This window comes from Hemicordylus capensis, chromosome 4 (assembly GCF_027244095.1).
Source record: "Hemicordylus capensis ecotype Gifberg chromosome 4, rHemCap1.1.pri, whole genome shotgun sequence".
NCBI classification, from domain to species: domain Eukaryota; kingdom Metazoa; phylum Chordata; class Lepidosauria; order Squamata; family Cordylidae; genus Hemicordylus; species Hemicordylus capensis.
This window is the reverse complement of record NC_069660.1, coordinates 172,397,027-172,415,344: the sequence shown is the minus strand read 5'-3', so window position 1 is coordinate 172,415,344 and position 18,318 is coordinate 172,397,027. Positions and strand designations below refer to the sequence as shown.

The 18,318-nt window shown below is 45.5% G+C and overlaps 1 protein-coding gene across 1 annotated transcript in view; it reads left to right on the top strand.

The window, feature by feature from the left end:
- SLC4A9 (solute carrier family 4 member 9) overlaps positions 1–18,318 on the top strand; it is a 70,447-nt gene that overhangs the window by 34,218 nt on the left and 17,911 nt on the right. Inside the window, exons 12-15 of the mRNA XM_053245909.1 lie at positions 887–942; positions 2,083–2,277; positions 5,847–5,960; positions 14,291–14,452. Of these exons, the coding sequence (XP_053101884.1) occupies positions 887–942; positions 2,083–2,277; positions 5,847–5,960; positions 14,291–14,452 (527 nt within the window). The remainder of the gene's footprint in view (positions 1–886; positions 943–2,082; positions 2,278–5,846; positions 5,961–14,290; positions 14,453–18,318) is intronic.

Sequence of the window (18,318 nt, the reverse complement as noted above, 5' to 3'; positions counted from 1 at the left end):
CTGTTTGGGAGGGAGACCATGCCCCTGTGTCTGATTTCAGAAGTGGCGGTGACCCCCAGCATCTGACATTAGAGGCGGGGTGTGGGGCCAGGGGCCATCGCGGTGCCCGAACACAGGCCTCCGCCAGCCTCACTCCAAGCCTGGGCAGCTTCCTGTGTTCCTTATATCCTCCCCCTACGTTATTGTTGTTGTTGCTAGCCAGAGCAGTTTGTTGTTTGTGCAAAGTGGTCCCTTTTGCACCAGCTGTCCTTTCACCAATGTCCCCAGTCATGTGCACACTACAATGGCGTAGACATGATATCAAAGTGATGTGGCTGCATGCTGTGTACCATTATCTGAGATGTGTGTTCCCTGGCTGGGGCTTATATATCAGTGTTAGTGTCTTTATAATTTTGCTGCAGAATTAATTTGAATGTTGTCCTTTGTTGTGGCAGTGTAAACCGAGAAGGGGAAGGGGGCTCAGCCATTCCGGGATCTCCACTTCGCTCCGTGGAAACGCAACACACCTCTTTCCCTGCATCAACTCTGGTGATTGGGGCTGAGTTCTGGGCAATCACAAGGTCCTGATGAAATCATGCCACCCTCCTCACCACACCCTGGATGCCACCCATATTCTTGGCCCATGCACGGATGGTGTTATGCTGGAGTTCTAACTGTAATGCTACTTTGCCATAGATCTCTAACACGAGCATGTCTTTGGAATTCACTAGCGTAAGGGGTCTTGGTTGGTATCCTCTTTATTGATTTTAGAATATTTGTGCATGTTCACAAATGTACATAGCAGAGAACGGAAAATTCTGTACTCATCCAGCCAACACCAGACAAGATTGCACTGTTAGTTTCGGGATAAGAACTGATGTCTTTGCTTGCCTTTTTTTTCTGGCAGTCAACTCATCCCTTCAGAACAAGATACTGTCCCCTACCCTCAGCAATTTGGGAGAGGTAAGAAATGAAATCATTCACGTTGGATAGGATACAAATGAAAAGTCCAGAAAGCCCATCATATGCTGTGGTTAATGCAGCTGACCCAGGCAGGATCAAGGCCTTGAAGGACTTAGGTCCATATAATAGCTGGGATGGAGTGATTGCCCCAGGGCTCATCATGGCGCCCTATGCAGCTGTCCTTTTACTCTCTACCCCACCCCAAGACATCCCACAGCCCCAAAGAACAGATCCTGGCACTCTACTTTTAATCTTAGCAAAATGGCCAGAGTCAACCTGAGAGCAGATTTCCAGTCTGCACTGAGCCTGGTGGTGGAGGGGAGAATTGCCCATGCACCAGCCGGCTGCCTGTAGCTGGAGCCAAGGGACACACAAGTCTTTCCTCACACCCACCTGCTCGGTCTCTGATTGCAGCACTCTGGCAAGTGCCCAGCTGTCTGCCAAAGATCCAATAGGGGAGAGGTACTATGTCTGTGTAATAGCGCAGCGGGGAAATAACTTGACTAGCAAACCAGAGGTTGCCGGTTTGAATCTCTGCTGGTATGTTTCCCAGCAGCAGCGATATAGAGAGATGCTGAAAGGCATCATCTCATACTGCATGGGAGGAGGCAATGGTAAACCCCACCTGTATTCTACCAAAGAAAACCACATGGCTCTGTGGTCGCCAGGAGTCGACACCGACTCGATGGCACACTTTACCTTACTATGTCTGTGTACGGCTGTCTTTCTGATGTGGCCTGTTAGGTATGTTCCTTTGCACACAATTTGCCTTCAGGGTTCTGGGGGCAGATTACATTGGGGAGAGAAGACATCCAGAGAGGTATGCCAGGTACAAAGGGAGGTGGTGCATACACAGATGAATTGCCTTGTCATGCTGGGTTTCTAATGTGCACACGCCTCTATGAAGCCAGAAGGATGCACTGTCCTGAAAGGCCAGGCATGGTTGCAAAGCCAAGCCATTAGCTTTTTAAATAGGTAATTTATGTAACAATCATTTCCGCAAAAGATCTTTACCCTCCTCCATCTGAGATAATGATGCATCTTTCTTTCACACTCTAGGCTGTCACCCATTTCTGTAGACGATGCATTCTTGCTAATGCGGCAGAGATTGCTCCTTGTTCCTTCCTTCCCTCTCCACAGCATTTAGATTTAGAGTTCAGGAACTGGTCCCTGCTGACCAAGAAGGAGTGTATGCAACTAGGAGGCCACCTAGTGGGCAACAGCTGCAATTACGTGCCTGACATCACTTTCATGTCTTTCATTCTGTTCCTGGGGACATTTCTCTGCTCAATGACCGTGAAGAACTTTAAAACCAGCCGCTACTTCCCCGCAGCTGTGAGTACCTCTCATTCGCAGTCTCTGACTATGATCATGCTTGGTTTTAATTTGCATAAGTACCGATTGTTCTGTAGCAATGAACTGCTTTGTACACCCTTATGGTAGAAAGGTAAGATATAAAAATGAATGACTATTTTATTACTATTTTTAAAAAGAAATATTTAAATAAGAAATTGCATAGAAAAAAACCCAGGAAAGTCTAGGCTTTCTTGATCATATCAAGAGCTCTTGATCAAGAGCCCCTGGTGGCGCAGTGGTAAAACTGCTGCCCTGTAACCAGAAGGTTACAAGTTCAATCCTGACCAGGGGCTCAAGGTTGACTCAGCCTTCCATCCTTCCGAGGTCGGTAAAATGAGTACCCAGAATGTTGGGGGCAATGTGCTAAAATCATTGTAAACCGCTTAGAGAGCTCCGGCTATAGAGCGGTATATAAATGTAAGTGCTATTGCTATCATATATCGGCTTCCAAAAAGTAACAGAGAGGAAAGATTTCTGAGAGAATCGAACAAACCCAGGTGGTCCATTTCTTTGACAAGTTGAATCCATTAATCCATTAATGTCTCCATCTGCATAACTTCAAATGCTTGAAGCAGCCATTCTTTTGCAGTGGGCATATATTTAAGCATTTCTGTGCCCTAGCAAAAACGATTTTTGTAGCGACTTTTATATTCATAATGAACCACCAAACTCTGTCACTGACATTTCTTTGCATGAGTCAGAAGTATAGTTGAAGCACAAAGAACAGTGTCGCTCCATATAAACCGAAAAATGGTTTGCGTAACCTGTGACCACTACAACTAAGCCTTAAGGCTGGCCCACGAAACATGAGACCGATCGGCATCCTGAGTCTTAAGCTGCCAAGGCCAATGCCACAAGACAGGACCCCATGGCAGCTGCCAAGAGTCCAGTCACGGCCACCCTGCCTGGAGGGGCCTCCATTGATGGTTGCACTGGCCCAGGGGCATAGCAAGGTTGGAGGGGGCCCAGAGACAAGATTTTAAAATGGGCCCCTTGTTGATACACACACACAAACACACTTCACAATATACAGTGCACTCACACTCACATCCCCATTATGAATACAGTGAATATCTAGTTCAGAGGGGCAAATCCAGCAGGAAATTACAGGGGGTGTAATTCCCCCCCATAAAGATCCCCCCCCATATAAATATTGGGGCTTGGATTTTCTCTCTCTTGCAAATGCACTATGCCAGGGGGTGTCAAACTAAAATTTGGTGGTGGGTCAGATTAGATGTTGATGCACCTCTGGTGAACTACACATAGCCTTGCGCCCACCTCACACCACCTATCTTCCTCCTCCTCCTCTCTGCTCTTTCTCTCATTCCTTTTCTCCCCCTCCCCCCAAATTAGCTGAATTCACTACTTTTTACACTAAAATATGCTCAGGGAAAGATTGCTTCTTTTTTTATTTTTAGAAGAAATTTGGAACATACCTGCTAATACCATCTTTTTGCATGGAAAAATCCTATCACTCTTCCTTTCTCCCTTACAAAGGTGTTGCTAGGTACTTAAAAGATCCAGGGGGTGCAACACGGGTGGGCGGGGAGTCATATGATGCACCTCTGGGGGGCCCCTTGAGGCAGTGGGGCCCCAAGACAACTGTCGCCCCTTGCCTAATGGTAGTTACGCCCCTGCACTGACCCCACAAAAGGGTTTGGATCTGCCCCTTCCTCTTGACAGCAGGTGTTGGTGGTGCAGCTGTTTTTTGCTGGTTTTGCTGCTTCAGGGGAATGAGAGGCAACCATGTTTTGTCAGCAGGCACCCACAGGCCCCTGCCATTCCCTGGCCACAATGTCCCCCAGCCAGGGCCAGCCCTAGGTTTTTGGTGCCCGAGGCAAAGTTTGACCCCCAACTGAGCAGTGTGGATCTCAGTATCCACACTGCAGGCTCCTCATTTGAGCAGGCTCCTCATTTGCCGAGACGAATGACCAGCCTGTGCAGATGACCAGCGAATGACTCGCCCATGCTGGTTGGAGGGGACAGTTGGAGAGATCTCCCAGACTGTTATGGGGGCAAAACTAACACTTCAGAGACGAGAAGATGCTGCTGCGAAATTGGGAATCCAGTCTGAAACCATTTCTTTTTGGAATTGGATGTGAGGCAGGCAATTCATAGTCAGAAGAGGGAGTGCCGCCTATGAGATGAGCTGCTAATTGGGGAGTGAGGTGCAGTGAGCAAAGACGACTGTGTCTTTGGGGATGCAGAATGTGCAGGCCTTTTGGGGAGCGGGGCGCAGTATGACACATTACATGCCGACACCACTGTGCAGGGCTGCAGGGTGCCGTTCAGGCTGGGGAAACTCCCTTGCTAACCGAGCAAAGAGGCACCTTTCAAAAGTGGTGATTCTCTTTACAGAGCAGGGGCAGAGCAAGTGGCCCTATCCATCCCCAGCACAGCATCCCTCCACTCGTTGTTGCCAGTCTCTATCTTATGTTTCTATTTTAGATTATGAGCCCTTTGGGGACAGGGAGCCATTCTATTTATTTATTTATTTATTTATTTATTTTGATGTAAACTGCTTTGGGAACTTTTGTTGAAAAGCAGTATATAAATATTTGTTGTATTCATTCAAGAGGGAGAGGGAGAATAACTGGCCGTGCTATATCCTGGCACTGTTTGTGTGCCCCCTCCCAAGAACTGGTGTCCTAGGCGACCTCCTAGGTCTGCCTAGTGGATTGGACGATCCTGCCCCCAACATAAGAGTCCCTTACATTCCTTATCTAGTACCAAATGTTCTTCCAGGGACTTTAAACATCTAAGCTGGGTAATCTTCAGTTAAATGACATACAGTATGAGATGCCTGCTCTGAAGATAATGATGAAATAGCTTAATGTTTCCATTTTTATTAAAGAAAGTTATGTTCTGTGGCAGAAGCCATGGGGACGTAGATGGACTCTGTTCTTAACTTTGCCCCCAATATTTCAAAAGAAAGATACATTAATTTTTGCTATCTTAAATTATCAAGTTTTCTTTTATCCAGTGAGAGCAGAGCAACCAATCAGACAATTAATGTCTATACCAATATGCATTCCTCCTGTCCTCAACAGAAAAAAAATAATTAAAGCCACAAAATCCATGTGGCCTGATGATATTTCCACAAACACAGAGGAAAGCCAATCCTTCCACTGAAGTAGGGAGAGATTTTAAGATTTTCATCCACCCTTTCCCGCATAAAGAGGTCCAAAGATTAGTATAGCATAGCTGTTGTGGAGAAGGATTTGGACATCTTCCTTTAGGTAATGATCCTGTTGCTTTACTACTGCTGCAACCCCTCTCTGTGACCATCTCCATGCCATTCCTTTAGCGCCATTAAGTACTTCCACAATCCACCATCCCCACATATCCAGAAAGTGTTGTTTCATTTCGTGTTTCACTGAAAGGGAAGAAGAGGTACCTAGCTGGGTCTTTTGTTAGAGGGGGTTTCATCCAGCTTTGAAATTCAGGAGTTGATTCAGAGGGAGACTAACCATACATTTGTGAAATTCACTGCAAATCCTGTGCCAATTCTCCTCCTCCTTCTCTCCCTCCCGCCCCCCGCATCTTAGCTGAGGAGACTAGTGGGCGATTTCTCCATTATCCTGGCTATCCTCATCTTCTGTGGGATAGATGCCGCCTTCGGATTAGAGACTCCCAAACTAATTGTGCCCAGTGAGTTCAAGGTAAGACTGGTCAGGACCAGACAAAAACGTTATTTGGCTAGGACAGAGAATGAGTACAATTGCTGTGTCAGGTGGTCGCACATAATTATTTAGAATTTTAAGGATGTGAAAGGAGGGTGTTGGCTACATAAGAGGCATAAATAAAGATTCGCTCTGGACATGCGTTCAAAGTTCTTCCAAGTCAGGCCAGTGAGGCTGGTCAGCATAACCACTGGAGTAACATTGCTGTTTATGATGACTGCATGCTCATGACTTCTTGGGGCCCTGATATAACCAATACTATCCTTCTGGTTCCTGAAGACTGGGTGGCAAGATGCACACTGGTATTTTAGGATCTATTTAAAAGGAGAACATCCTAGCATTGTCTCCTTTCATATTTGTATTCCTTGGGCTCAGTTATCTGGACATCATCTGTGTGTTCTGGGTGGCAGTGAATGCAGTGGGAGATTGTGTGCTACAATGCAACTTCTGGGCCTCTGGTACAACAGGTACTGTGCTGGAAAGGGCAGTATCAGCTCCTGTGGATTGAGAGGTGGAATGTCACAGTAGTACTACACAATGGGCAATTTTATATGTATGCGCACTCACATGCATTAGATTACATGACTGGCTCAGCAAAGAAGCAAAAACTGGAGGGATCAGAGGGAAGAAGCTTGCCACTACACCTGGGCACGACTGAAGTTATGCACTGGGCTAGTTCTCATGATGGACGCCACGTCCAGAAACAGTTAAATTAGTGCAATGTGTGTGCACTCCCAGTTTCTGATCACATGAACCCAGGAAAAATCCGCAGTGTTGGATTGGCACCTCACCATCACAACATTTCCTCACAATTGTGAATCTTAAATCTGAACTAAAGCTGTTGATCCCAGGTAAATGTCAGGTTGGCGCGGTGTCAACCTAACATCACTGATCCCCCCCCCCCCAGGTTCACATGACTGGAAATCGGGAGCACATGCACCATGTGAATCTCATATTTAACTGTTATTGGACATTGCTTCCATCATGCGAACCACCCCAACCATTATTGGCAAGGGTTGGAGATGTGCTGTGGGCAGAGGTGCACCTAGGTCATTTTGGAGCCTGGACCTAAAGGCTTTTGGGCCCCCCACCCACTGCTGCAAGTCAGGCATCATATTGTAACATGTAGGTTCTTGAGGGCACAAACCACACCACCCAGGGCAAACGAAAGATGATTTGGGGGCCCCCAGGGGATGTGGCAGCTCTGGACTTCGGCCCTGAAGTCCAGGGGTAAGAGTGCCTCTGGTTGTGGGTGGTTTGCCCATGTATATGTCTTGAAATTTTAGTAAGGAGGCTGACTGCTCAGGACCCACCTGCCACCTCCCTCAGAAGTGCACTAAGACTACTAAGAACAATGTAATCCATAGCACTTCTGTCCAAAGTGCCTCACATACATTATCTCAGGAATTCTTACTGCTGAGTATGTAAGGACAGCAGCACATACTAGACTTCTCCTAATAACTCCGTTGTTTATTGCTTACAACTTACTGAAAAGGCCCGAGGCAAAAAATAAATAAATTACCCTGGTAGAATAGCAAGTACAACTTATCTCAGGATTGTCTCTGGTTACTGATTGATCTGATCCTAGGACTGTTTAAGCTGCTAAGGAGTTCATACAGGATCAACCACCCCTGAAGCCTTCTTTCGCAAGAGTAAAACTGCTTCTTCCAGTTCACTCACATGGCCCATCCCATGCCAATGTCTTCTGTGCTTGTTGTCTCCTAATGAGGCAGTACACCACATTTACAACAACCCTGTAAGGTATGTCAGCGACATATTGCACATGGGCCACGGAAGCTGAGAAACAATGACTTGAAGAAGACCACTTAATGACTTCACAGCTGAGGCTTTGAAGGAGGAGCTTTTTGGCTCTCCGCTCACATTTTAATCACTATACTACATTGGCTGTCCAGTATAAATGGCAACCCTTTTATTACTAAGAAGAACCTGGATAAAATGCATGCAGCTTAAAAATGCCACACTGCAGAGGACGCAAAGGCAGCCATAGTTGTGTAGCACACCTGGAGTGCCCTTCGTTCTAGCAAGCAGGAGAGGGAGCAATGATAGCGCTTGAGGAGGAAGAGAATCCATGGCTGCTTCACGTGGGAATTTAAGGCTACACATAGGTTCTCTGGGTTGCAACCTGGCAACTCTCCCTATGATGTTCTCTCAAAGTGAGCACCCGGCCTACACTCACCTGCCTAATGTTACTCCTGCCTAGGTTTATGCAACTGGGTGACTAGGAATTCCTCCTGGCTTATTTTTATTTCCATTTCCAGCCATTGTCATCAGCAAGATGATAGAGACGCTCCCATTGGCTCCCAGAAAGTGCAGTCTCCTCTCTTGTACCCAATTCTTGCATATAGATGACTTATTGACTAGGTGGGAGCAGTGAAAGTGCCACTTTAAAAAAATTGGCCTGTTCCTGTGTTTTCAACAGCAGTGTGCCATACACTGTGCAAATGAAGGTTTTATGGCATGGAGATAAAGTGATATGGAAAACTTCAGCTGCTCATTCTGCTGTGTGTCAGGCTGCTAGTAAAGGCAAAGAGGTAGAACCAGTATAAAAGGTGACATCCCATTTTCCCTACCAGGAAATGATATGCTAGCCAGGCTTGTTGCCATGACTCATGAAACCTGCAAGGTCTCTCTGGGAACTTGAGGGAGCTGCCCCAAAACAAGGAGGGGTTATGAAGGCAAGGGGAGGCCTTTGCTCTACTTCATCTCGCACATGGCAAGTTTAGACCAGCACTGCACAACGTGGGCACCTAATAAAGGGTGTGCAGACCAAAACAAAAGAACAGAACTTAAGTGTTGTAGCATAATCCCCCACCCCACCCCACCCCCGGTAAGGGGAGCCCAGTTTCCTCCCATGCTCAGAATCCAATGACAGATTCTAATCAGCCAATGGGCTGTGGATTGAAGTTGATTGTCTGTCTTGCTCTCCCTCTATGTTTCAGGCAGGTGGGTTTTTCAAATGTTTTGCTGTAACCATGTGGGGTTATTAATGTGAAAGCTGAGACAAATTTTGGGACAAGAAATTTGGAGGGGAGGGAGAGGGTTTCTGAAATGTTCACTGGAGTGGCCATAAGTCAACATAAAGCAGCAAAAGACTAAATACAAGTAGTTTCATGTGTTTAAAGTTCTTTAATCTATTACATTATTTTAAGAACATACAATTTCATACTGGAAACATTAGTGCCAAGCACCCACCAAGCTGTTCTCAAACTGGCAAGGTGACGCAGCCTGGCCAACTGGAGCAAAATGACGACTGTAACTAATCAGGGGAAAGAAGAAGTGTGGAAGAAGCTCTGTCTCATTTCCCCTTCACTGGTACATGCAATACAGAAACACCAAGCAGGACATTGCTTGGGGAAAGGGAAAGCAAGTTTACTTCTCAGTGAGCAATCACATTTTCTCTTATGTCTGTGTAAGTGTGAGAGCTTACACAGTGTGAGAGCTTAATTTTTCAAAAAGCAAAACAGAAAATGAGGTGCTTGGAGCTTCATAAAGTAACAAAAAAGAGAAGAGGTTGCTGTCCTGAGGAGCTTACAATTTAAAAGATCACACAGAGGAAGGAGAGGAGGAAGTTGAATCAAGGGTAGCAGCGGGATAATATGCATTTGGTTCAACAGCAAAGACTTAGGCTGAATTTTCAGTAAGGGAATGCATAATAAGGGATGTAGTCAAAGGCTTCACAAAAACAGTGAGTTTTGAAATGGAGTTTTCTGCATTGAGCGGGGGGGTTGGACCAGAAGCCTTCCAAGATACTTTCCAACTCTTAAAATTCTTCGAAGAAAGAAAAGGGGGGATTTGGTTCCAGTTAAGATGGCTACCAGCGATGAAGACAGGCTGAGAGGGAGCTTCTATCTGGGCGTTTTCCAGATTACATGCTGCAATGTACAACGTATCTGTTAAGTGCCCCTCCATATTGCCTGTGTTTCCAGGCAAGGAGAAATCTCGGCTTTCCCCTACTTTCCTCCCACAGATCCCAAACCACACACCTCCCTCCTCCTCTGCTTGCTTCCAACATAACTTGAGCTTGTCAACACAGAAGGGGAGGGAAGTACAGCTGAGCAGATTTCTGAATCCAACCCTTTCTCGTGCACTTTTTACTGAAGAGGAAGCCCATTGAACTAAATCATTTACTTCTGTGCAATCCTACTTGCTTAAGAGCCTCCCCATCTCTTACAACTTTGTAAAAGGCAGTCAAGACACATTTGTTCACTCAGGCTTTTAATTAGATACTCTCTTAATTGTTTGATGGTTTTTAATAGTTTTAACATTTTAAATTTCAAATTGTAATTTTTTAACCTTTTTATTTGTTGTTTTTATTGTTTTGTTGTAAACCACCCAGAGACTTGCATTTGGGGCTGCTATGGCTGCCCGCAGCAGACCTGGCGGGGGAGCTGAGGGGCTGCCGGCCACCCCCACCCCCATGGAAGAGAGGACCCACCCGGGTGTGCCAGTTCCTCTCTTCTCCTTTCAGGCTCACCACGGGACTCTCTTTCGCTCCCCCATTTAAAACATTTTTTAAAAAAATAATCATGTCACACACACTCTATGAGTCCATTGGCCCAAATGGAGAAGGAGGGGGGGCAGATAAATGCATTTCAATGAGAATATGGACACTCCTGCCTGGAAAATACATTTCAGCAGACGGAAAATATGAATGGCCACCAACTTACAACAAAGCATTAAACAACCCTTTACTCTCGTTTTGAAACCATTGCACTTTTCCATCACAGTTTGCAATGCATTAACCATTGCAAATTTCATAGTCCGGAAAACGCCCTGGTGCCGAATTCCAGCTCTATTTTTGCAGCCCTAAGCTATCTTTCACTCGGCGCTATGGTGAGCTATTAACTGAAAGCAATTCAAATATCCAGTTAAAATCCCTCTGAAAGCTGAAATGGGGAAGTCTAATGGACTTAAAGATAAAAAGAAAAGAGGGGTTAACAGTGATGGAGAAAGCGTGGGAAGCCCAGAGGTGAGCTCTCCCTTGTCATCAAGGCTGCCCTCCCACCCCCCAATTCCCCTTGAAAACTCATCCTACAATCCTAGCCCTGTTAAAGAAAATGGCTGAAGATATCCAAACAACAAAGTAGTCTTTAAATACTTTACAGTCTTCAGCAGATATTCTGGCACAAGGGGTGGGGTGGGGGCTGTGGGAAGTCCTATCTCCCTTAGTGAAGACCAAATCAAATCATCTTTATTATGGTCTTAGACCCGCATAAGTACAAGCATAAAATGATATGTGGGGTGTGTATAAAAGGCACAAGACAAGGTCTAAAACTGTAAAAATGTAAAAGATGATAGGGCGGTAAAAATTATATTGTTGTCTATAAACTATAAAAAATGAAGAGTTGTATAAACAGTAGCACTGAAAAGCTCTAAAATTTAAAAATTATACATCTATAAAATTGTCACTGTAGTTTTGACCTCCCCAGAGTTGCAGGGGCATAGTCACTCCACGGGTGGGGTCTTTCTGAATCTGCCTTCTAACACTGCTGAGCGGAGGGCACAGTATCGGGCCAGAGTAAAGGCCCTCCTGTGGTTTGGAACTTCCAGCTGTGGTAGGTATGCAGTGGGGGAGGCAGAGTATCTAAGTCTTTTGGAGGTGAGGAAGTTTGGGGCCCTGCCTAGATTGGTTTTGCATTCCGTGTCTGTTGTTTTCTGTTTGACAGATGTTTTTGCCTGGTCATAGCCATAGCAAGTAGAAGATGGGGGGAAAGACCCAGAGCTGACATTTTAGTCCAGAGAGTCCATTTCCAGATAGATTGAAAATTGTCCTGTAAACTCAGGGGGCCAGACCCTATGAGTTGAAGGACAGTTTGAGCCAGTAATTGAGAATGGCCATCCTCCACACGCTGGCCTCCACCTTCATGATTCCTGTCTCCAGGCGTAGGGTAGCGTTGGAGACACAACATGGGACTTCGAAAGCTGTTCTTAGAAATTTGGACTGTACCAGCTCCAGTGGGTCAAATTTGGAGAAGGGGCCCAGTTGGGTGCCGAGGAGGAGTTGTGCCAGCAGCTTTGTTTCAAACAGTTTGAGGGCCGCAGGGATGTAATGGCCTCCTTTGGTCCTAGGAAATATTGAAGCTCATGATACTAAAATAGACAATGAAAATAAAATGCTACAAGATAAAGTTGAAGATTTGAAATGCCGTTCTTGCAGAAATGATATACGAATTGTTGGAGTTGGAAGAGCATTTGGAACATTACTACCTCTCCACCTTTATTGCAGCTCTCCTTTGAGACCTCCTGCAGTTACCAGAGTACTATGTATTAGAGATTAAAAGAGCTCACAGAACTCCCATCCCACCACCCCATGAGGGAGGGAGACCTCAGGCATTTATTGTCAAATTCCAGTGATTTTCTACTAAAGACAACATTCTATGGAGAGCACATGAAAAGGGAGAACTTGGCTGGGGAGAAAATGGTCTCTTGTGTCATGATTTCCCCAGATTAGGATGTGATGGAGTGTTGTAAAGCCTTTGACAGGTGCGTCAGTTAGCCAGAGCCCACAATATCAAGTTTTACATTTGCTTCCCTACTATTTTCTGTGCACACCATGAGGGTTGTCTTCATTCCTTCAACAATGCTGCAGAAGCAGAAAGCTTTCTACTTGCTCTGGATTATTTCCAGCAAACTCCTGGGCGCTTTCCAGACTAGCTGCTGGAACAGCAGCAAAATGCCTCCGTTCGGGCAAGTTGCATTTGGGATGTAAACAGCAGGGGGAGTAGTCTCGCAGCAACTCACAACTTGAAAAAACAGCAACTTTTTCACGCTGGGTGTACAACGTCCTTGCTTTATATCACAGCGATTAAATTTACCACAAGGCATTGGAAATGTGAACTGCACCCTGCTGTCAACCTAGGGACTGCTGTGTCACGATGCAGGAAGTGTGGAAGCACACTTCCGAGATATGTCCTGACCCCATTGTAGGGTCTAGTCTGGAAAGCACCCTGCTGAAGGCTAAGAAACTCAGGCCTTTCTTAGTACAATATTAGACTGAATCACTTTTAGCCACTTCATTTCTTTTAGATACCTTATACTCACCCTAATTTTTAATTGACTTTCTTTACAGTAGAGTTTTGTTTCCATTTCTCCTGTGTCCTGTAGACAATTTTGTTCTTCAGTTTAAAAAAATAGTTAAAAAATAAAAAAAAAACCCACATCTGATTGCAAAGATGTGAGAGAGCCAGTGGAAACAAAAATGATAGCCTACACTTCAGGAAGGGGTGGGAGCATTAAACACCTTCCCATCAGAGTTCTGTGGTGTGGAACTCAGCTTCTGAGTGGCCCTCTGCTGCCTTTTGAGTGGAACTGTGGTGCCCTTGCACACGGCAGAATGTGAGTCTGTGGAGCCCCTTGGCCTGTGCAGGCGACTAGCCATAGTGACTATCCCAAAGCCAGACAGCCCTGTAAGGATTCCGTTGATGGTTCTGTTTTCAGGGAAGCAGGAGCCAGCTGATGGCTCAAGTCTGGGCTTGAGTTCCCCTGCTCCAAGCCTGGGTGTGGGAGGATTAGCAGAGGCACCAGCAAGCCCAGCACTCCCTTCCTGCCAAGGGAGCGGCAAAGGAGCTTATAGCCTTTCCTTGGAACAGGCAGCAAAGCAGCATGATGGCCAATATGGACAAAATATCAGGCTTGACAAGTGGTAAAGGCAGCAGTCCAGTCAGGTCTGTGAACTGAGATGGGGAGTAAGTCCCAAAGAGTTGTAGCAGCTGAACTTCTGCATTCTCCTGTGCCTGCAACAAACAACATTTGGCATTCTCTGGCCTGCAAAAAGCTGATGTTAATTAAATTCCCCACAAATAGCATCCCTGGGTGGAGATAGTGAGGGAGATAGTGAGGTCTCATTATAATTAGCCCCATTTTTGAGATGCTGAAGCTGAGCTTTGGAGATATCTTCTGACTCAGCCTGGTTAAGGAGGCAGGGATGGATTGCCCGAGTCCTCCTGATACCTGGGCTTAGCCAGCTGCACACCTACAGAGCAGTGCCTCCTATTTTATTTTATAAATATAATGTATGTAAAACAAATGCATCTATTAATCAATTCAATTTTAAAAGTTATGAAACCACAGCTTGGTATCAATAAAACAATATCAAAGGCAATGAAAAACAACCCTCTGTATCTTACTTGGTTGGTTAGATGAGAGTAGAGGTACGGGGGCTTCCTTGCCAAATACTTGATGATGAGGCACTGGTGCAGCCCACTGAACCCATTGCTGAAAGTTCTGCCACCTCCCCTTGACCTGTCTTGTGCCCTACTAATTTTTCCCAATCACCATTCCCTCTGCAGCCTACAAACCCGACAAGAGGCTGGTTTGTGGTTCCCTTTGGAGCAAATCCCTGGTGGATATATTTGGCATCATCAGTGCCCGCCATTCTAGTCATCATCCTCATCTTCATGGACCAGCAAATAACAGCCGTCATTCTCAATCGCAAGGAGTATAAACTACAGGTCAGTCCTGTGCTGAGCTATGCTTAGAGTTTTAGCTTATGGAAAGCTACACTCACATGTTATCATAGAATTATAGAACTGGAAGGAACCAAATGGCCATCACAACCAAGCATCTGCTGCAAGGCCAGTCCATCCCAATGCCAATCACCCCATGGGTTGTGTCACCCCAATTTCAGCAGTTGCCAATAATTGCAGAATTTCCTGCCACTCCAGCCTAACTTGAGTTACAAATATCGTAAGCAGCTGGGACATTTAGCATGACGTTTCTGCAGGCCGCTTGTTTCTCCTCATCCCACTCTGTGAGGGATGCAGCAGCAAAACTTCATTTTCACACTGCCCTTTGCTCCCGATGGTTAAAGGAGATGAGGAAGGATGCTTTCCCCCCTCAAGTTATACAGCAAAATAGCTCCTGACAGGCATTTCCTACCCTGCCACTAGCAGATCCCACAGAAGTCAAATCAACAAACAGCACATTGCATCTGAGAAAAATTGGCTTTGACACAGAGTGCAAAATAAGGAACCTCTCCTTCTGGACCTCTAATGAATGTTTAGCCCCCAAGTTTATTGGGATCTTTAAAAAGGCCTGCACAGATGTCATCCACAAATCCAAATTCTCCTGCTTTAAATACGTTATGCAGATTGGGAGTAATTTATGCAGATTTGCTAATTGTGTGCTCTGTTCTGAAGCTAATGTACGTATGGTTGCAAAATTAGTGAAAGATGATCTACAGAAATGTATGGGACAGCAGGATTGTATGGGGTCATGGGGTCATAACTACTGTATACAGAGCACCCGAACAATGAAGCCGTCTGCATGCTTAAATAAAATTGATAAGTAACTGGGCAAGTAGAAATTAAAGCCTGAGCTAGTGGGCCTGACATATCTTCTTTGAGAAGCTGCTACCCACTTATGCACATAATCAAGCCTTTTGGGGAGGAGAGCTGGTCTTGTGGTAGCAAGCATGACTTGTCACCATAGCTAAGCAGGGTCTGCCCTGGTTGCATGTGAATGGGAGACTTGATGTGTGAGCACTGCAAGATATTCCCCTCCTCAGGGGATGGAGCCACTCTGGGAAGAACAGAAGGTTTCAAGTTCCCTCTCTGGCTTCTCCAAGATAGGGCTGAGAGAGATTCCTGCCTGTAACCTTGGAGAAGCTGCTGCCAGTCTGTGAAGACAATACTGAGCTAGATAGACCAATGGTCTGACTCAGTATATGGCAGTTTCCTATGTTCCTATGGGGGTGGGCAAACTTTCTTCTTTCCTATCCACTCCCTCCCGACCAGAATATGCTATTTAAAAGCTCTCCTCTCACCTTCTGGTGCTCTAGGAAGCTTAGCATTTACTCCCCTCCAGCATTCTGACTTAATGTGCCAGAGAGATCCATCTCCTCTGTGCTAGCAGGAACTGGTTCCTCTGGTTGGATTGTTTGAGGGAGTGCCTGGCATTTCTCTCCTTTGCGTCCTCTTACTCTAGCTGGAGCTTACCTAGCTGGCCTTCTGCTGTTTTTTGTTTCATTTGTGTTTCCATTTGCCCCTACTTCCTGACACAGCGCAGGCACATCCCGATGAAGGCATTTGCAATGGTTAGGTGCACTGAATCAGCACTATGAAACCTAAGCCACACAAAAACTGTGCCAGTCCCTTAGTGATCATGGCTATGGACTAGCAGGATCATATGGGTGGCACATGGGTGGCCAACCAAGCACACAGTTCCTTCAGCAGAAAATAGGTCACCTTTGGTCTACTTGTTTAGCTTGCTGTGTTTGTGCAGTCATTCCAGAAACAGCCACTGGAAGCAACCAGAGAGAAACTTAAGCATCTTTTCAATCACCTCCTTTGTTTAGAGCTCTGTATTTTGGATGGAAAGAGCAAAAAAAGTAGAATGGATCAAAAATGTATTTTGGAAACATAAAATTTGGGATTCAGTCCAGTCTCCAGGACTCACAGGTTCCTTCCATGAGGATATCAGGAAAAAGCAGAGAAACAAAATGCTATGAAAAACATTCAGCCAATACTTACAAACATACTTAATAATGGAATAATATGATTTGGTCATAACAATGTGCCCAGCTTTAAAGGATTTAAGCAACTTTACTGTTCACAGTGTAGCTAACATAATCATATCTGATGTCCTGATACCCCTAGGGCCTTGCTGAAATATGTAGCCTATCATTAAATCATTATAAATCATTAAAGTTTTTGTACAATCAGATTAATGGAGGGAAACGTAGAAGACATAGAGAGAAACTATTATGTTTTGTAGTGTCAGGAGCATTCATAGCGATACTTTTGACTACAAGTTAGTGTAAAGAGGTGAATGCAATTGACAGACACAAGAGCCCCACAAATTTTTAAATCCTATTATCTTCTGTTAGAATTGTTGCTCAGAAACAGGCTTACCCACTTTGTCTGGCATCTTAGCGTATTGGTTAATTTAGCCCTGGCAGACCAATTAAATAACAGCTCTGTCTTGAGGTCCTTATTTCCGGCTGAGAGGATCACTTTGCCACATGACACTAAAAGTACCTTTGCATTTCTTGCATCTGCAGTTGGCTAGAATGTACATTCCATGTTCTGTCCTGCATTAACAAAGCTTACCAAAGCAAACAAACCGTGAGAGAGAGCTGAAAAGGTGCTTCTAGTGTCATGTGTGAAAACATCCTACGATTTCCTACCTGGCAGACTCTAAAAGTGCTTTGTGTTTATTTTGGCTGCAGAACAAGTCTAAGGAGCCAAGCCACTGCCTGACTCTCCAAACCTCAGCAATTACAATCTCTGGGCAGGATAGACAGATCTCTCTAATCCAAGCTGCAACCTGTACATATGAAGACATGTTCTGGGTTGAGTAGCCATAGACCCTGCTCAAGCAAATAGAATATAATTCATTGATTCAAAAATGAACAAATGCCTTCTTGTTTCTGCTGAACACTGGAAAACAGAACTTGAGCAATGCACCTAACTATGTTGTGTCAGAATGGAAGAAGAGCTGATGTAGCTTTTGCAGGCAAGAGATATTGCAGCCGAGAGACATCTTGGAAGCATTCATGTCTTCTGCTGCTGTTACAGGTTAACATTCCTGCAAAATCCATGTAGTTTTTTTCATCCTGACATTATATTTCCCAAGGGTCATATCCCATGGTATTTTGTTGGAACCAGCCTTGTCTCCTGCCCAAACCTTTCCGGCTTCCATAGGTCCTTCCTTTTACTCACTGTGCAGCTTCTACACTGGTGAAGCTGGGCTGTGGTTTTTGACCACAGTTAAAACTTATCATTTAACCTCCTTGATTTTATTCAAGTGATACGTGGAAACTAAAAGGCAGCTGCAAATTCTGTTAGATGGAGAAAGACTGTGAGGGCAGCGAAGACTGAATATTTTGGCACAAGAAATAAGAGGCTGTCCACACATACAGCCGAGAGCAGGCTAAGGCAGCCAAGCCCTCTCTTGGCTGTGAGTGTGAACCGCTGGGAGGCAAGTGGCTCCCGGCAGCACGGTGGCAAACCCACTTAGGGAGCCTGCCGCTTAGCCATGGTTAAGGGCGTGAGGGCACCCTTAAGTCGGGCTAAGTGTCCGTGTGTTGGTGCTGTGCAGTGCCAACAGAGGAGCAGGCTCCTGGCCAGCACCAGCCAGGGGGATCTCCGAAATGCACCATGTGAGTATGCAGTGCATTATGGGATTTCCAGGGTCCAAGACAAGGTGTCCCGGCCCCTGACCAGGGGCAGCCGGGGGCCATCTGCAGGGAAGGTAAGTTTTAAGAGCCTTTCCCGCCACCCAACCTCAAGCCTCTCATGTAATCGTAAGAAAGGTCTCGAAGCTTGCTAGAAACTGGAGTAACAATAACAAGTAGGGACTAGGATGCCTCCCGCCC